We start from the raw sequence: 20,083 nt of genomic DNA on the forward strand, positions 1-20,083 counted from the left end.
TCCTTTCCCCGCAGTCCTCGCCGGCTTGATGGCGGTTCTCTTGTACCTTGGGAGCGCACTGGAGGTCTTTATATTCTTGGTGTGGTTTTCTACGGGCGTGTGCACGCGGGTTTCAACTGTTTGCTATTGAATTTAGTCATTCGTAGCCATTGATAAATAGTTCCAGGGCTTAATAGTAGTATTACAGTGAAACGCTCAGCAGTTGTTATTATTCCTATTTGTTTGGCGTCGAGCCTGTTTTCTGCCTCCCCCCTCTACCTCGCGGGCTTTTATTTTTCAGTTTTTGGGAGGCATTGGAAAAGAACCCGGAGATCGGGAATTTTCCATCAAGATTGGTTTGCAAATGAGATCTTGTTTTTCTCAGATGTTTCCTAAATGTTACGTTCCAGCTCTCAGCTTACAATAAACACTGCGATTGTTTATATGCACAGGTTTTATATGTACCATTCTTTCACCAAATTCAATAGAAATGTAAGTACTATTTCATTGTCAGTTTTTACTGCTACCAAAGTAAATCGATGTGCATAAAAAAATTCGTTGGTTTTAATGTTGGTTTAGTGTTCTGAATTAACGGTAAAGGTAACTCACGTGATAAACGTTTTGCTTCAAATATAGAGATTTTGTTTTTGTGATTTTTTAGTTTGTGATGAATCAAACCGCAAGCACCATTTCAGGCTCTGCCAGGCCTTTTAAACTAAAAGATAAAAAAGAAACATTTCTTTTCCCAAAGAGTTATTACATCGATTTTCTTCATTTAAGTTTTATATTTAACATTTGACTAATTTCAATGCTAATGTATAGTATAATTTGGGCAAGCCTACTTGTTCTGTGACACATCTTAACTGTTGGACTGATACTGTGTGAAATATTGTGAATTGGGATTAATGTAATCGTTACATTCTTTTGAAATAACCCTTTCAAAGATCTAGTTGTTTAGCAGAAATAATTGCTAACAATAATTTCTTAAGATGTCAAACGTTTCTGTTTATAATACATTAGCATTAGTATTTTTGTTGTTTGAAATGTCAACCCTCGCTTCAAACGTGTCAGAAGTATGTTTTTATATTATTGGTTTTGATGTAAAATTTACACTCCAGTACTAAGGTACTGATTTCGAACATAACTTGTAAATCTTCAGAAGTAGCATAATGGCGTTTAGTTGAAATATTTGTTATGAAGAGTTGAGCTTGGTGTGTGTGCTTTTCAGAGTAACATGCCTACTGAGTTGCATCAATTAACAGAGAAAATTGCTGGCTTTATTTTTTACTTTTTTTTATCACATTTGTTTTTAGAATGTTATTCTGCAAGATTCGTGTAGAAAAATGGGTCCGAGAAGACTATGCTAATTTTGGATAGTCGTTTCTTAATTGCTAAGAGAACAGTTTTGGGAAAAGTCCTTAGAATATTACTTTTGGAGTGGAAGGATAAGATTCATGGTTTAGATTGATTTCTACTTTAATCTCCTCTGATAATAAGTCTGACTTAGGTTGTAAATTGGCATATAGCTTTATGTTAAACAGTATACGTTTTTATATACATTTTGGTCTTTTGCAGTCCCCCTTGTATCTAGAACTCTTTCTCTTTTAAATCTGGGTGATTCTTGGTGTGTTGTTTCCAGTTTTCTAGTTATTTCTTGTAAACAGCACTTATTCTTTGTATGGCTACACATATCCCCTTTGAGGAATCAGGCATACTTTTCTACTTCCAGTAAATGAGCTGTACACAAGTCTTCACTTTTTTTTTGAGCCCTCCCTCTTTTCTAATTTGTCTTTATGGCCTGTTTGTTGTGCTTTAAAACAAGTATCTTGCTTAAAGCCAGAATTCACAACTTTAAATTGACTGGTGACACCTAGGTCATTTGCATTCTGGCTTTCACTATTTTGTTTAAGTCTCATTCAATAAAAAGGCTTTTACCGTTTTACCCTCCTTAGTGTCCTATATGTGTATGAAGGTAAATTTTGCCTTTTTACATTGAATCATTAGCAGGACAATTGAAATCTGATGTTAATTTCTGTTTTGAGAAGCAACATTGAACCCTTCATATTTAGCTGTTGTCTTTTATACCTTTGCTATTTATAATATTAAAAGTGTTATTAATATTTGTGTTGGTGCACTTGATTCAATTGCACAGCCTCACTCTTATCTCCTCCCCCCCATTCCCCCACCCTGCCATTCTTTTAGAGTGAAGGGGGTGGTCTCAAATTGAATGTGAGTCACTTTTAAATTTGTATTTTCTCACATCACTGGGAAGACTTTTCTTATGGGGTTATAATGGAATGTCATAATAAACTTTTAAAAAGCATGAGTCTTCTCTACAAAATAAACTGAACACCATTTGGTAAGTTAAACCCTATAATAACAAGCTTAAATGTTAAGATACTAGTGACAAACTGTATCTAGTCATAATAAATTCCATGAATTACTCATATTAAAATATTTTTAAGTGTTTGTCACTTCATTTTATTTTTCCGTGCTGACAAATTTTAAAGTAAAAAACTTAAAAGTAAAATTCTCTTGTATTGAAGAATAAAAGCAGTATCAGCCTGTGTTGGTGACCTGAAAACTGTCTCTTATCACTGAGGTCTTTTGTCAGTTTCTCTGAGATTTGAATCACTATCAGCAGTAAATGACTTTTCTACATAGCCTAATTAGATAAATCTATCTTTTGTTCACTGCTGCAATGAGGTTTATGTAATTTGGATTAGTAATTAAAGAATGGCCTTGCTGGGTTGGGCTCTAGACGTATGTAAAGTATAGAAGCCCTGGGGCCATCAATGCCTCTAAGGCACATACTGAGGGAGAGCATACTCCCCAGTGTCAATCTTAGAACAGGTATTAAGCCAGCTTCTCTTAGAAACTTTGTTCGTTAATTTGGTTAGTCAAGTTTGTGATGTATTTGTTTCTTCTATGAATTCCAAGTCTAATGAATTCTCTTAAGATCAGGTTGTAAACTATTTTCTAAGTACTTTTGTCGTGTGTTCTCATAGCACTTTTTGTAATTTACATGGTCATTTCAGTCTTCTGTTTACCTTCCTTAGTTCTGTTGCCTCTTTCTTAAGCTCCATCAGTCAAGACTGCATGTAATATGGAAGATTTAAATGTATTGTAGTTCTGTTTAAGGGCCCAACAGTACATGGTGAATTGAGGGCAGTACTCAGAACTAATGATTTTAAGTCATTCACTATAATGACTTCTAAGAATACATCATCTATGTCATATCTTGGTTTCATTTTATACATGTTAAGTTAGATTGTTCGGCTGCTACTGTATTTGCTTGTGCTAAAATTTGATGACCACCTTTTGCTTACAGTCTTTATAATCTTTCTCAGTTGACTTGGCTCTTGACTAGTAGATGGCATTTGAAAATTTGAGAATGTTCTTTTTTGCATTCTTTTCTTCCCGTCAAGACTTAAATTGTTCGGAAGAAGTCCATTCATTCATTTATCTATCTAGAGAAGTATCCACAATTCTTGTTCTTTGTCTGATTAGAAGTTACCTATTGTACTGTAAGAGTAGACAATTTTTTTGGTTTTTGTTTGTTCTTTTTTGGCTTTACTCAGTGTCGTATCACTAGTGTTTAGAAGAGTGCCTCACACAGAGAAGATGTTCAGCAAATATTTATCAGTAGAATGGGTCCAATCTTGTTGCCCAAAGGTTTGTTGAATGAATCCTTCTATATTTTCCTCTCTATATATCCTCCCCACATAAACACGTTTAAAATGTTTTCTTTTATTATTGAAAACTCATATAGGAACATGGTAAATAAAAAAGCGGGGGGATTATAAATCCCCCTGCCATCCAAGAGTCTTAAGTCCCTACCCCCACCTTATAGCATCAGCTGTTAAGGGTTTCTGTGTACCTGTTTAGAAATACTTTTTGCATGTGTAAACATATATGTATATATTTCTTTTTTAGCACAGAATAGGATTTTTTTCTCTCCATAATTCTTAGATCTAGCGTACAGCACAGCAGCAGTATAAGAACATACAGAGAATTGGACTTGTTTTAGTTGAGATTAGGTGTAGCTACTTCTGGGGAAGTAATTTTTAAGAAGGCAGCAGAAGGAATAATATAGATTGAACCAATGGTCAATTGGTCTCAAGGCAGAGAGAATCCTAAAGCTAGGTTATCTCCACTAGATGAATTTTGAGTGCTCAGTGAATTTTATCTCCTCTAGTAAGAAGTCACCTATTCATCTGTAAATCCCCAGGAACCTTCTGAAGAACAGAGATCACATTTGTAATCTCTTTTTTTTTTTTAAATTGAAGACTTAGGGATACTTGCTGCTATTCGTAAAATTTAAAGTTTAAATTTAGTTTGTTAATGAATGCTGCCTTTTTGAGAACAACTAATGTGTTCCTTAGCCTGTTGTTTGAGGTTGTTATGAATTTCTCATATGTTGGTAAATATTTTTCTACTTTGTCTTTTAATTTTGTTTATGGGTGTCTTGTTGACAAAATCTATCAGCCTTTATTTTGCTTTATTTCATTACCTTTATGCTTATCTAGAGATAAGTATTCACCTGTTTATTTAATAATTTTATGAGAAGAGTTTTTTTTATTCTTAGGTTTATTTTGATATGTGATATTGAGATTGATATAGTTGAGGCCAATATTGTCTTTTTTTCATGCAAATAAGGAAGATAAGAATTACAAAGGTTAAATGTTTTGTCTGAAGTCACCAACAGCAGAGTGACAGGAACAGAAATTAAACCCAGATCTAGACTCCATAGCTCATGCTGTTATCTTGAGGTACCTACCTCAAGTATCTGTTACTTGGAATGTCTTCATAGCTTTGGAATTTCTCACTGAACGCAGTATGTGTAAAGCCTTTGTGATGTACTAAGTGTGGTTCTCCAACTACTACCATCAAAATAATCGGGATGTTATTAAAAATAGGCCTTACTGGACTGTGCCTTAGACTTATGTATTCAGAATATTTGTGGTGGGACCTGGGTTTCTTTACCTTAATATGTTCCCTGGTGATGCTTGCTGATGCCTGCTAAAGATGAGGACCATTGGTTTAAATTTGGCTTTTTCTTCTGTGTGTTTCAATACATTGTACTGTGGTCATGTTTTATAGGAGTCAAATCAGCATGTTTATTCTTTACCTTCTAAAGAGTCTTGCAAAATGTAAGTAGATGTTTATATTATTGCTCACTTCTACTTCCACCTTTTAATTTAATAAAGCAGTTAATCCGAGAATAATCTTATGGTCCTGAAGAATAATTTTATTACTTGGAAATACTGCAGAGCTGCCCAGTAGAACTTTCCACAATAATGGAAGTATTCTGTATCTGTTTTTCAGTACAGTAGATACTAACTAAACACATTTCCTGTAAATTTGAGACAATTAGACTAGGTGATTTCTAAATCCCTTTTCTACTATAAATTGCATGGTTGAAATTTTAAGATCCCACTATGTGACAGGCACTTTAAAGTATATTTGTCTTACTTACTCTTCTTAGATAAAGTATTCTGAGGAAAACAGACTCAATATATTACTAAGTGACTTGTCCAAAATTAAAAGAACCATTATATGACTGGGATTTGAACCCAAGTTTCTTGCCTAATCCCATACTGTAGTTCCCACTTTTTCCTATCCTAGTATGTTTAAGTAGAGTACAGTAGTTTTCAATGCCAGTATTTCTTTTTTTTTTTTTTTTTTTTTTTTTTTGTCCTTTTACGTGACCGGCACTCAGCCAGTGAGTGAGTGCACCGGCCAGTCCTATATAGGATCCGAACCCGCGGCGGGAGCGTCGCAGCGCTCCCAGCGCCGCACTCTACCAAGTGCGCCACGGGCTCGGCCCAATGCCAGTTATTTCTAAGGCAATGTGTAAAGTAAACAAGGAAAGTGACTCTCAGATTTTGATTTGCTTACCTCATTGGACTAAATCCAATGAGTTCCTCTTTTATGGGTTCCGAATTCCTCTTACAGCAATACATCATTCTTAGTATTTATGTATTGTGCATCCCTGTTTTTCCTTAGGTTTCTTTCTCTTTTCTTTCCATGTGACTGCTCTATCAAATTTTAAGACTCAGCTGTAGTTGCGCTCCTTCATAAAGCATTTCCCAGATAACTCTACTTCTCCATTTCTAAATTTCTGTCTCTGAAATTAGCTTTTGGTCCTACTTACATCCTGTTGTATTCTATTTAGTGTTCTTTAGTGTTATGGTATGACTGTGTATATGTGAGGTGGGGTTTTTTCTTTTTATTAGAAAATAAAACACAAACATACAAAACCACTCGACAACGTATAGCTTAATTAATTGTTATGAAACAGACAACCTTGTAACCACCACCCAAGTCAAGAAGTAGAACGTTGCCAACTACCCCAGAAGTATCCATGTGCTGATCCCAATGTCAACCGCTTCCCTTTCTCCACAAAGTAACCAGTGTTTTTATTGTTATAGTAATCTCTTCAGTTTCTTTATAGTTCAACCATCCTTCTCTGCATTCCTAAACACCATAGTTTAGTTTTGCCCATTATTGAAAATTTGATATGTCTTCTAAGTCTTTCAATATGCAGGTTTTCTCTCCATCCCGTTCTGTCACATAAATTATATATGTTGAAGGACCTACGGTGTATGACCTGTAGAGTTTCCACCTGTCTGGATTTTGCCGATTGTATAGTCATGGTGCTGTTTATCCTGTTCCTTTGTTCATACAGTCTCTGCAAATTGACCATTGGATCCAGAAATTTGATCAGACTCATATTAGATGCCTTTGGCAGTACCATAGGTGGAGTTAATGTTCTTTCATCAGGAGGCACCTAATGTCTCTTTTAACAGTGTTAGCAGCTATTGGTATTCATGCCTAGATCCTTTCATTAATTGGTGATACTCTAATTCTATCATCTTTTTCTTCATTTATTAATTGGAATATTTTTTAAATTGAAACACTTTGATTCATCTACTGTATGGACTCAAGTGGTACATATCATGTAGGATAAGTACCAGATTTTTGCCCTATTTTTAAAGCACCATTTCGAGATATAATTCACATACCATACATTTTACCCATTGAAAGTATATGATTCATTGGGGTTTTTTTAAGTATATTCAGAGTTGTGCATCAGTTTTAAAAATCTTCATTACCTCACATCTCCTAGCCACTTCTCCCCATTCTTCCTCCATACTATTCCAGACATTTTATATAAAAGGAATCATCGATATGTGGTCCTTTGTGAATTGACTTTTCTCACTTAGCATGATGTTTTCAAGGTTCAACTGTATTGTAGTATGTAACATTATTTTGTTTATTTTTCTTGCTAACTACCCATTATTCCACTGTATAGACATACCACTTTTTTTTTTTTTTTTTTTTTTCTTTTTTTGGTGGCTGACCAGTAGGAGGATCTGAACCAGTGACCTTGGGGTTATAAGGCTGAACTCTAACCAGGCTGAGCTAACCATCCAGCCAACCACATTTTAGATATCCATTCATATGTTTGATTAATCCATTTGTCTATTGATGGACATTTGGGTTGTTAATCACTTTTTAGCTATTATGAATATTGATGATATGAACATTTTATGTACAAGCTTCTGTATGAACATGTATATTTTGATTTCTCTTGGGTATATACCCAGGAGTACAACTGCTAGATCATATGGTAACTGTAGACCTGAGTAATCTTTTTTTTTTTTTTTTTTTTTTTAAGGGAATTTTATTTTATTTATTTTGCCTTTTTTTTTTTTTTTCGTGACCGGCACTCAGCCAGTGAGTGCACCGGCCGTTTATATAGGATTCGAACCCGCGACGGGAGCGTCGCCAGGCTCCCAGCGCCGTGCTCTCCCGAGTGTGCCACAGGCTCGGCCCAGACCTGAGTAATCTTGAATAGCTTCCTCACTATCTATTATGACAAGATATTCCAGGATCATCTTATAAATTTTCTGCTCCAGAAGATTTCAGAGCTAGGATTGGCCATTTCTTTAAGAAAAGCTGCTTTCTTTTAGTAGGAAGAGTTATTTCAGGACTACAGCCTGGTCATTAGTGATGCTTATATGGTTTACTATGTTGGTCAATGTTTCTAGGCATCTTCAGTGAGCACAGCTAGGAAATATATATTGAAATATAAAGGAAATATATAGTGTAGTAAATACACATATATAGATATTAACTATGCATGTTGGCATATTTAATGTTTATTACAGGTTGAGTATTCCTTATCCTAAATGCTTGAAATCAGAATTGTTTGAGATTTCAGATTTTTTTTTTCAGTTTTTGGAGTACTTGTAGAATATTTACCAGTTGAGCATCCCTAATCTGAAAATCTGAAACCCAAAGTACTCCAGTGAGCATTTCCTTTGAGCATCATATTGAAAGTTTTAGATTTTGGCACTTTTCTAATTAGGGGTACTCAGTCTATATTGTAATCATTTACACATTAAGTAGATTAAGGGTACTTCAAAAAGTTTGTGAAAAAATAAGAATCTTGCCATGAACTTTTCGAAGACCCCTCTTATTATGTGAAATATATGTATATATTTACTGTACTTTTTCATATATTTATTTTTAAATACTTAAAATTCCTCATGAGTTCATTCAGATTCAAGACAACAGGGTTTTAAACTTAACCTCTTCTGTACTACATCTCACTCACCTTTTTTTCCCCCACACCAAAAATCCTATTTCTCAAGAATGTGGGATGATAGAATTCAAGTATTCCATAATCACTCATTAATTTAATCCCACATTGCACAAATAAATCTCAGAATAGCATTACTACCACTACCATTATAATTACCAAGAAGAGTTTAATTTTGCTTTGCTCTCCCCCTTCTCTCCTGGTTTTTAAAAGTTGTACTCTATGTACATTATCTTGAATAACCATTGTAGCTCTCCTTTTTGATCTTCATTTAAACTTAGTTTGGCAACTAACTATACAAGGGCACTTCAAAAATTTCGTGGGAAAATAGAATTAAAAAAACAATAAAAAATCTTTCCATGAACTTTTTGAAGTACCTTTGTAGGTTTATTACTCACTACCAGTTAAGTCTCTATTCATTTTGATTATCTGACATTCTTTTGAAGATCATGGAAACAGTATTCTCTGAATCCTTGCACATGGATAATAGTTTGTGCTCTTTACGTTGAAGATCAGTTTTGTGTATATGATATTTTTGGCTATGCTTTCTTTCCTTGGGTATCTTAAATATATAACTACTATTTTTTTTTTCCCCAGGCATAAAGCATTGCTGGCAGTTTGCTGGTGATCTAATTTTCTTTTATTTGTTTTTGCCTAAATGGCCAAAGGATTTAAAATCCAGTAATTTTACAAACATAGTACATTTTTATGTCGGTTGTTCTGGGTTGATATAGTCAAGTGCTTGGTGTGCTCTTTTCATTGTGATTTCAAATCTTTTTTACTTATATTCTTTTGTGTTTTGAATTATTTTCCAAATGTCCATTTGTTTGGAGGTGTGTTAAAGTTTTAATTTGGGGGGGGGTAAAATACACATAAATTTACCATTTTAATCATTTTTAAGTGTACAGTTCAGTGGCATTAAGTACATTACCATTGCTGCGCAGCTATCACCACTATCCACCACCAGAACTTTTTCATCTTCCCAAAATGAAACTCTGCCCAGTAAACAATTCCCCATCCCTGACTGCTCCCAGCCCCTGACAACACCATTATACTTTTCGTCAGTGAATCTGACTACACTTATAAGTGGAATCATACAGTTTTTGACTTTTATGACTGATTTATTTCACTTAGCATAATATTTTCCAGGTTCATCCATGTTGTGGTATGTGTCAGTTTCCTTTTTAAGCCTGAATAATATTTCATTGTATGTATATACCACATTTTGTTTATCCATTCGTTCATCAGTGGATACTTGGATTGTTTCTACCTTATGGCTATTGTGAATAATGCTGCTGTGAACATGGGTGTACAAATACCTGTTTGAGACCCAGCTTTCAACTCTTTTTGGTATATACTCATAAGTGGAACTGCTGGATCATGTGATAATTCTATTTTTAAGTTTTTGAGGAATCTGCCATATTGTTTTCCACAGTGGTTGCACCATTTTACATTGCCACCATAAAAGTACAAGGGTTCCCGTTTCCACACATCCTCACCAACACTTGTTTTTATTTGTTTATTTGTTTTTATTGGTGTTGATGGCAGTCATTCTAACTGGCATGACGTAGTATCTTGTCTTCGTTTTAATTTGCATTTCCCTGATGACGGCTGATATTGAGCATCTTTTTATGTACTTGTTGGCCATTTGAATATCTTCTTTGGAGTAATGTCTATTCAGGTTCTGTGTCAATTTTTTAATTCAGTTTGGGTTTTTTGTTGTTGAGTTGTAGGAGTTTTTTTATATATTCTGGATGGTAATTTCTTATAAGCTATGTGATCTGCAGATGTTTTCTCCCATTATGTGGGCTGTCTTTTCACTTTTTTGATGCACAAAATTTGAGAAGTCCAATTTTAATGAAGTCCAATTTACTTTTTCTTTTTTGTTGCCTGTGCTTTTGGTACCATCTAAGAAATCATTGCCAAATCTAGTACCATGAAGCTTTTCTTTCCTCTGTGTTTTAGTTCTTATGTTTACATCTTTGATCCATTTTAAGTTAATTTTTGTATGTGCTGTAAAGTAAGGTTCCATCTTCATTCTGTTGTGTGTGGGTATTGTTTCCCCAGCAACTATTTATTGATTTTTTGTAGCGTGATTCTGTTGCTTTAGGCACACCTTCTCAAGTTTTTTCTTATTGAATCTTTGTGTGAACTAAATATTCTCTCTGCTGTTACTTGTTTTGTGAGAAATTAACTTTCCTGAACTCTAAGAAAGAAATGTGCTTCAGAGTAGCTTCTCTAATTTCACAGAGCTCCCCTTTTTTCTTATTTTCATGTAATATTCAGAAATGTGGCGGCTTGGTTTCTGAGGTTTCCTGGCTCTGTTCCCCTCCACATTTTTATCTTCCCTTTACCTTGTCCCTTTCCTGCCATTGTGCTTTTGCTTACAGACATTTCTCTTCAATATGAAATCCTGGAAGAGAACCTTGGAGATCAGTTTCAAAAGTTCGTAGAAGTTAGCTTCACCCCTTTAAAGCCCTACTGTAGGCTTCTTGCATTCACCTATTTATTAGACTGGCAAAACACCTCCCAGTTTTAGGTGCTGTTCTTAAATTGGCTTGCCATGTTTTCCAATGAATCCCTGTTGGTTCTTTTGAGTTTCTTCGGTGATCAGGTTTAGCATATACCCATTGCCTCCCTTTGTTTCTTGCTGTATGTCAGATGCTAGATATTGTGGTTGCACAGTAACCTGTTTTGTCTTCACCCGTTTATATTTTCTTAGGAGTGCCCTGTCATGTGGTTTGGTTGTAAATATCCATGTGGTTTTGTTTTGCTATCTTGTTGCTCTGTTTTTGTATGGGAATAGGAGATGATAACACTTTTCCAGCAGTGGTGCTGCAGAAGGCTATCCTTTAAATATACTTAATAGGTATAAATCCTAGGAAGCTGAGGTCTTTTTTTTTTTATATATATAGAGAGAGAGAGAGAGTTAAGTCACTTGAAATTTGTTCTGTTAAATGAAGATGACCCATCTGGGAAAGTTCATTTATTGATAGACATTACAAAGTATGTGATATAATTGACTGATTTTCTCAAATTGATTATAAAAACATCTCTAGAAAATTTCCTTTAAAACATTAAATGTTATTTTGAAACACAGCAGTTTCAAAATAACTGCCTAATTACAGGTATGTTGACTGGAATGTAGTAACTTTGTATTATACAAGTCTTTATGAAGTCTTCGTGAAGCAGCTTAAGGTTTTTTTTAACTAAATAATTATAAATGTTTAAATAATTCATACCTTTTCTGTACACATAGACAGATACATGTATGTTGGTAGTCTTGATAGTTTATATCTTTCAAAGGTGGCCTTAGCACATTTGTTCCGGGACTGTATGACAATATGATCATATTATTCCACAAACGTTGAGAAACATAGTAATGTAACAAGCCATATCCAAATATGGGATTTATATTCTTGTAAATAAATAAGACATAAATAGCACTTTCCCTTGGGGATATATACACTAGCAGAGGAGGAAAAAAATACTTAATGGTTTACTTTAAACTTGTCTGTCTGATGTGGGTGTGATGTGGAAATGGCTAGGAACAGTAATCAGTTTAAGCTATTTTGTGATACCTGTGAACATTTGATACATTTTCATCTGTTTCATTGTGTTCAGAATGCCTACTGTGGGTTTAAACCTGTGCTGTCTGATATGACAGCCACTAACTAGATGTAACTACTGAACACTTGAAATGTGGCTAGTGTACTGAGGAACTGCACTACAATAAATTTTAATTAATTTAAAATTTTAAAATCCAAACAGTGTACCAAGGTCATGGGTTTGGATCCCCATACCAGTCAGCTGCCAAAAAATAAAAATAAAAATTCAAGCAGCGAAAAATAATTTCCTGTTAAATACTACTTTTGTTTTGGTAGAACTGCATTTCACTTTGTTGAAATATTAACATCTGAATTGAGTTATGATGTCATTGTAAAATACCAAATTTTTGAAGGATTAACATGGGAAAAATATAAAATCACTTTTAATAGTTTTTATATTGATTATATGTTATTGGGGTAAATAAAATACGTAAAATTATTTCCCCTATTTATTTTTTAACATGGTTATTAGAAAATTTTAAGTTATATTTGTGGTTTGTATTATGTTTCTATTTGACAGTGCTGGTTTGGGATATCAACATTTGTATCAATTAACAGTAAAGTAACTTGGGGTCACACTGTAGTAACTTGTTCTATAGGCAAACATGGACATTGAAACTGATTTTAAACAGGCCTCATTTAGAAGTTGAAAAAAATGGGGAAGATGATTCTTTTCTGGTCAAAAATCTCAAAATTATAAAAACAGATACAGTTCCGTTCTTGAAAAAGAATAGCTGACAGGGCAGGAGAAGGAAATTCTGAGGATTTAGAGGCAGTCTTTAAGTGGTGCAGTGATTTAGGGAGAATACCAGATTTTTCCAAGCCCCCCCATTCCAAGGTAGGTGTTTTAGATATTTTGTATTGTTCTAGCTCAGTGATTGGTGTTTTGAGTGCCTAATATGAGTAGCTGTTTGAATTAATGAAATGGTTTGCTCTGTGTAGACATAAATATCTGTTCAAATTATATTTGTTAACCAAACAAGCAAATTAATGGTTTTCTAAAGTGATTGCATAATTTAAGTGCCAAAAGTTAATTGCTTTTTAAGAAATGGATATAGTATGTACATTCTAAAAACAAAACCTAATTCTACTTTTAAGTTAACAAATGTGTAATAATGTTACATGTAGTTAAGATGCATATTGTTTACCAGTATTTATTGTGCTGTGATTAGGCTTTTGTTTTCCTTTAAATAGATTTAGTGTACGTACACTAAATCTATATGAAAGAGATCTAATAAATCTTCAAAATTAAAATTAAATTAAAGTTAATCAGGATTAAATTAATTGAAATTTTAAATTAATTAAAATCTATCTCCATACAGTTGACTATTCTGGACATTTCATATAAATGGAATCATGCGATATATGATCTTTCACATAGGATGATGTTTTCAAGATCCATCCATGGTATAGCCTGTATTTTTACTGCAGAATAATATTTCATCCATCATGTAACTATACCTCATTTTGTTTATCCATTTATCAGTTGATGGACATTTGGGTTGACTTCTCTTGTTGGCTGTTATAAATAATGCTGCCATGAACATTCATGTACAAGTTTTTATATGGATGTGCATTTTCATTTCTCTTGGGTATATACATGAAAGTGGAATTGCTGGGTTGTATGGTACCTCTAGACACTAATCTTGGGTAGCTTTTTGAAAACATTTTGAGGAACTGCCAACCTGTTTTCCAAAGTAGTCACACCATTTTACCTTCCCACAAGTAATGTATGAAAGTTCCAGTATCTCCACATCTTTTGCAACGCATAAAATTGTCTGTCTTTTTTTATTACAGCCATCCTAGTGGGTGTGAAGTGGTATCTCCCATTCTGTCCCCCCCCCCCCCCCCACTTTCTGGATGTTATTATTTGCAGTACAAACATCCAATTTATTAATATTTTTCTTTTATCACTCGTGTTCTTGATGTCATAACCTAAGAAACCTTTGCCTAATCCAGGGTCATGAAGATTTATTTCTGTTTTCTTCAAGAGTTCTACATATTTAGCTCTTACATTTAGATCCATGATTGAGTTAATTTTTGTGGATGGTATAGAGAAGGGATTCAATTTCTTTTTTTTTTTTTTTTTTAGCATCATTTGTTAAGACTATTCTTTCCCCTACTGCATTGTCTTGACACTTGTTGAAAATTAGTTGATCATAAGCATAAGGATTTATTTCTGGATTCTCAATTCTCTTTTATGATCTATATAAAGAGGGGACTTCAAAAAGCTCATGAAAAAATAGAATTAAAAGATAAAAATAAAAAATATAAACTATTTCTCAACATAAGCTCCATCAAGTTCAAGACATTTTTGTAAGCGATGATACCAGCCATTTAGTCCATCCCTAAAGAATGGAGGGTCCTGGGAATTTAACCATGTCAGTGCAGTCTTTTTAAAATTATTAACGGAAGAAAAATAGGTGCCCTTTAAAGTTTTTTTTTAAGATTAGGAAACAAAAAGAAGTCAGAAGGAACCAAATTAGGACTGTAAGATGGATGCCTAATGATTTCCCATTGAAAGTCTCACAAAATTGCCCTTGTTTAGTGAGGGGAAAGAGCAGGAGCATTGTCATGGTAGAGAAGAAACTCTCTGTGTGGTAAAACTTTCCCAGGTGTTTCTCTGCTAAAGCTTTGGCTAACTTTTCTGAAAACACTCTCATAATAAGCAGATGTTACCATTCTTTGGCCCTCCAGAAAGTCAACAAGCAAAATGCCTTGAGCATCCCAAAAACCTGTTGTCATAACCTTTGGAATTCAGGAAGTATGAGACTTCCAATTTAGATCTTTTCCAAGATTGTTTTTTGGCTATTCTGGGTTTCTTGTGTTTCCATACAAATTTTAGAATTAGCTGGTCAGTTTCTGCGTAAAAAAGGAAGCTGAGATTTTGGTAGGGATTGTGTTTAAATTTGGGGAGTATGCCATCTTCACAGTAAGCCATCTGAAAAAAAGTCACCTTTTTTAAGAATTGTGTAGAATATTTGAATATCTGTACAGTGTTAACATCCTTGTTTCACAATACTATATGAGAGTAGTATTTTTGAGTGTTTATTGTGGGCTGGTAGGAGCTGTGTCTATATAAGGGAGAGTAGAGACTTAACTATGAAATGCTAAGTATACTTTAAATTTATAAGTTGATTTTCTTTTTCATTTTAGAAGCAAATTCATAATGCTGAGGTATTCCCCAGTAAATAAGTTTTAAAATGCCAGATTGTGTTACGCATATTCAATAAGTTGTTTAAATATAATGTAATTGTTCTGTGGAAATCAAGCCTTATTCTCTTAATCAGTACTGCTTTTCAGCAATTCTGTATACTAGTATTTGTCAGCTTTTATTAAGCCAACTCCCCTACAAATGTAATTAGATGTCCCAAATAACATGCAGCCTGAAGATTTTTTAAATTCTCAATATAAATTTTTTTGTGTGATAGTATTTCACTCATATAATTATATGGGTAAGAAAGCAATTAAAATGCCAAGCTGAGTTAATTACTGTAAATACTATAATGTCAGTGTTTTCAGTACAACAGAGTTAAGGATTTAAACCACCTTTTAACATTGTGCTCGAATTTTGGTTTGATTGATTCAAGCTTGATTATCTTTGCTATTAACAAATGGGCATTTTAATTTATTCTACTTATTTGTTGAGGACTGTACCTCCCTTGTCTTTCCTCATACCTGAGTTCTACTTTTTCCTTTTTCTTATTCTAAGACCTTCTTTCTGTGAGCCTTTACTAAGGTTATACGACTACCACTTTTCCTAAACTATTGCCTGAGGAAAGTAATTTCCAAATTTTTAGCTGTGACAGCTAGAGCTAGCTGGATATTTATTAATGAAGCCCTTTTCAAGGCACTGAAAATAGTTATTCTAGTCTTAGGTGAGGGCAGGACATGTTCAGGGCAGTTAAAGGACAGGGGAGAAATGGTTTCACCAGCCTATGATACCTAAAGATGAACGATTAGAATGAGCCTAGCCTGTTGGTAATGCATTAGCAAATATAAAACAAATTTGGAAGCCTTTCCTTTGCTTCGTTGGGGCCTTTCGGGTTTAGGAGATTTAAAGTTGAAGAGTAGTAAAACAGCTATGGCTAGTTGAATAAGGACCAGAATGACTCATTTGAAACTGGCTGATACAGTCATCTTTGGTTGCATAGTAATTACATAGATTTTTTGTTAATTCAACCTGACCTTGCCTCCAACTATCAAGATTGAAGCCAGCAATGGAGAGTGAAGAATGTCAGCAGTGAAGGCATCATGAGCAAAGAGGGGAGACAGCAGCCAGGAATGGGCAGGAGGAGAAAAGATAGAGAAGGGAGGGAGTCAGATCAAGAGGTAGGAATGGAAACATAAAGAAATAGAAAAGGAGATGGGGAATCATTGAAGTAATGTCAAGTGTCATTAAGTTCACTGCTGAAATATGTTTAGTTAGGACTGCAACAAAACCTTTAAGGAATTGAGTTTAACTGTGGAAGAAAGATGGTGAACAAAAAAGGAAAGAATTATTTAAAAGTTTGTTAGATGACTTTTTAAATTTAAGATTGACACTAACACAATTGTTTAATTTTCAACATAGTAGTAATAATATTTTAGTCATATTACTAGGGGACACTGTTCCAAGTTCTTTACATATATTGGTTCATTTAATTATCACCACAACTTTATATAAGTAGGTACTATTTCTCCCAATCTGCAGATGCGGAAACTGTACCACAAAGAGTAAGTAATTTGCCTAGGCTAGTCAGATAACAGAGCCAGGATTCCTTTGAGACAGTCTGACTACTGTGCTACAGCTGGCTTCATCACCTCTTCCTCCCCCTCTCCGTGATTTGTGTGGTGTATTTCTGTAGAAATTTGTCTTGTTTTGAGAATGTAACATTCCCTTGAAATAGTTATACATCTGCTAGAGTAACAAACTCTGGATGCTGTTTAAAAATCAGTTTCCCTTTAGTTTTCTTCCTTTTAGTTATAGTAATTTGAGAAAGTTTATTAAACTGTATACCAGAACACGTAAATAGGTAGTGAACAGTCCCTGTCTCTGGTGAATCGAACCTCAGTTTGAATTGTTTGGTCACTTAAACCAAGCTATCTGTACTCCTTCTCCAATAATTGGAGAACCAAGTTTACATGTGCCAATGAATGTTTATTGCCTTCAAAAGCCACAGACCACTAGTAATATTTCTGTTTCCCAAAACTTTTGGAATTCTTTTAAACCATGTAACAAAATCAGTCTTCTATACAAAAAGCAGTAGTACCTAGTTTGATCACCTTCCTTAGTCATCTTTAAAATTAAAGCCTCACGTGGATATTTACAAAGTATTTATCTAAAAAGGTGTTTTGTTTTGTTTTGTTTTTACAGCCCTGATGGAGTAAAGTGTTTGCAGGCTGTAGAGGAGGAAATGTGAATGGAGTTAGTGGATTTCACCAGGAACTTTGGAAGAGTGTTGGGTATTAGTGTTGCACTGGAGGAGGGTGAGAATTGAGCCCTGTTAGAGGGAACAGAAAGACTTCTGTGAGGAGTGTGGGTAAATAAACCAGGAATCTACCCTGAAGATCACTGCTTTGGCTCCCTGGATACTTAATTTTTTTTATTTTTACAGATTTTTAGAATCATTAGTACATGTTCTTTCTTTCCTTTGAGGCCATCTTCTAAGGAGACAATCTGTAATTTGAAAGTATTTTTTGATATTGAGGCTTATCGTTGCCACTACTACTGAAAGTTTGAAGAGCTATGATGGGAATCGTAGATTTTACCAAGAAAAGTTCATTGGAGACTTGCAAGTGCCTTTTAGGCAAGTAACAGAAATTCTGGATCATCTGGCAATTAGGAAGGAAGTTTAAGTATTAAATTCAGTCTAATTTGGCATTTCACTTGAGCCTCTTTTACTTCACTCTTTGATAAATAGTTTTAGCCTTTGAAGGCTACATTAGCCATTCCCCACTTAGACAGGAACAAGATAATAAATGAGAGATTATGGGAAACTGAGAGTGTCTTCATTTTATTGAGTGTTTCTTGAATTTCTTACATTGACATTGGCTCTTAGATTTTTATTGTGGCATTTGGCGTACTTTGAATTTAATACTGGTGCTTTTCTATTTATGTATTTATTATCCACATCTCATTCAGCAAACACATTGAGCAGCAGCCACACAATGCTAGATAATGGGAACACAAATGTATAACTCAAGTTTCTGTGTTCAAGCTACTTCTAGACTAAGTTACTCTTTGGAGCATTCTCAGTTTTTCTAGTCTTTTCCTTGTTTTAATTTTAAAGGGAGGAAATAAGTTGAAAGTCCAAGTTGAAATTATTCAGTCCTTTTACGTTAACGTTATTTCTGGTTGTTGGGAGCCAAATTCAACTGTATTTTAGGAATGTTTTAAAGATTTATACAGCAAAAAGAGAACTTCTTGAAGTCATTTTTACTCCATTTATTCATATGCAAATACATTTGGACTAGGGAAGGTCCCTTTCAGATCTAAAATTCAGTGATTAAATTTCATGTCATGTTTTAAAAGCTCTCAGAGGAAAGAATCCACCTTCTCTTTATCAGAATTTTCTCCTCATGTCAACTACCCAAATCATGTGGTTACATGACTTATGCCTCTCTCCACCTCCCTTTTGGCACCGTTTCTGTATACTGATTGATGGACCCCCGAGATATAGTGAGACTCAGATGTTCATCTCTTAAAAAATAGGTACCTGAATCTTGACATTTAGAAATTACCTTCCTGAGAAATTTCTTGTATGTAATCTTAAAATGTTATTTGAATTTAAAGTATGCCTGTTTTCTGAGTCAGCAGCTTGGTTTATTACTAATTTGGGGGTAAATATTTATTCTAAACTAGTGTTTCTCTGCTTTAATATCTTTGTAGTGCTGTGTTCTTGTACCTCTATGCCAAGAACCTAACGTACTAAACTAAAAAAATGCTAATTTCTGGATCTTCGACTGGCAAAGTTTATACTGTTGGTTTATATTACATGTTTATACCCTGGTTTTTTTTTAGCTGCTTTTATTATTGCTGTAGTAAGGTAATAGAAATATTAGGTAGCAATATCATTTTCAGAATTCACTTCTTATTTTGCCCTATAAATCCTTTTTCTGTCCTTTAAACAAGGTTGTGTAGCTCATAGCCACAAAATGAATCATTGCTTGGTTTAAAAGAGCACTAGAAAGTAGTGACAGTACCTCAAAAAGGGAGTAAAATGGGTATACTTTTTACCCACTTCTCATCTTTTTTGGTGGGGGGGGGCAGCTGGCCGGTATGGGGATCCAAACCCTTGACCTTGGTTCTGTAACATTGCACTCTAACCAACTGAGCTAACTGGCCAGCTTCTTTTTATTTTTATTTATTTATTTATTTATTTTTGGTTTTTTTTAAGCTATGGTGTCATCATTTTGCTTGCGTCATTTTTTTCTTTGCCTCCACAATGTGCAAATTAATATTACTTAAACTTTCCCTTAAAGTCTTTTTCCTTTTCCCCTTTGCTGTTCTACTTGCAAAACAAGTAAAACAGATTTCATAGACTGATAACTAAGTTCTGTTTAATGAATATTGTATTAAAACTCATCCATCTTGTCATAGCCCAACTCACAGTTCATACTATTAATATTGCATTCTTTCCTTGCATGCCTGCCCTTTTAGAAAATAGAGGGTTTTTTCAAAATGTATTTGTTTTTACATCACCAAATTTTTATCTTTTCTACAGATAATATCACCTACTGCATTATTTTTGGCTGCGAAAGTAGAAGAACAGGCTCGAAAACTTGAACATGTTATCAAAGTAGCACATGCTTGTCTTCATCCCCTAGAGCCACTACTGGATACTAAATCGGAAGTATGTAAAAATTCGTTTTTTGTTTTTTTTATGAATTTGAAACTTTTTCA

At 34.2% G+C, this 20,083-nt stretch overlaps 1 protein-coding gene across 3 annotated transcripts in view; it reads left to right on the top strand.

The window, feature by feature from the left end:
- CCNT2 (cyclin T2) overlaps positions 1–20,083 on the top strand; it is a 38,892-nt gene that overhangs the window by 554 nt on the left and 18,255 nt on the right. For all 3 annotated transcript variants that reach the window (XR_010024651.1, XM_063112009.1, XM_063112019.1), the window contains exons 2-3: positions 390–471; positions 19,905–20,033. Coding sequence is in view for 2 of the 3 variants with exons in the window: in XM_063112009.1 (XP_062968079.1) it covers positions 390–471; positions 19,905–20,033 (211 nt within the window). In the remaining variant the exon portion in view is untranslated. The remainder of the gene's footprint in view (positions 1–389; positions 472–19,904; positions 20,034–20,083) is intronic.

The sequence above is a fragment of the Cynocephalus volans genome, chromosome 1 (assembly GCF_027409185.1).
Source record: "Cynocephalus volans isolate mCynVol1 chromosome 1, mCynVol1.pri, whole genome shotgun sequence".
Classification (NCBI taxonomy): domain Eukaryota; kingdom Metazoa; phylum Chordata; class Mammalia; order Dermoptera; family Cynocephalidae; genus Cynocephalus; species Cynocephalus volans.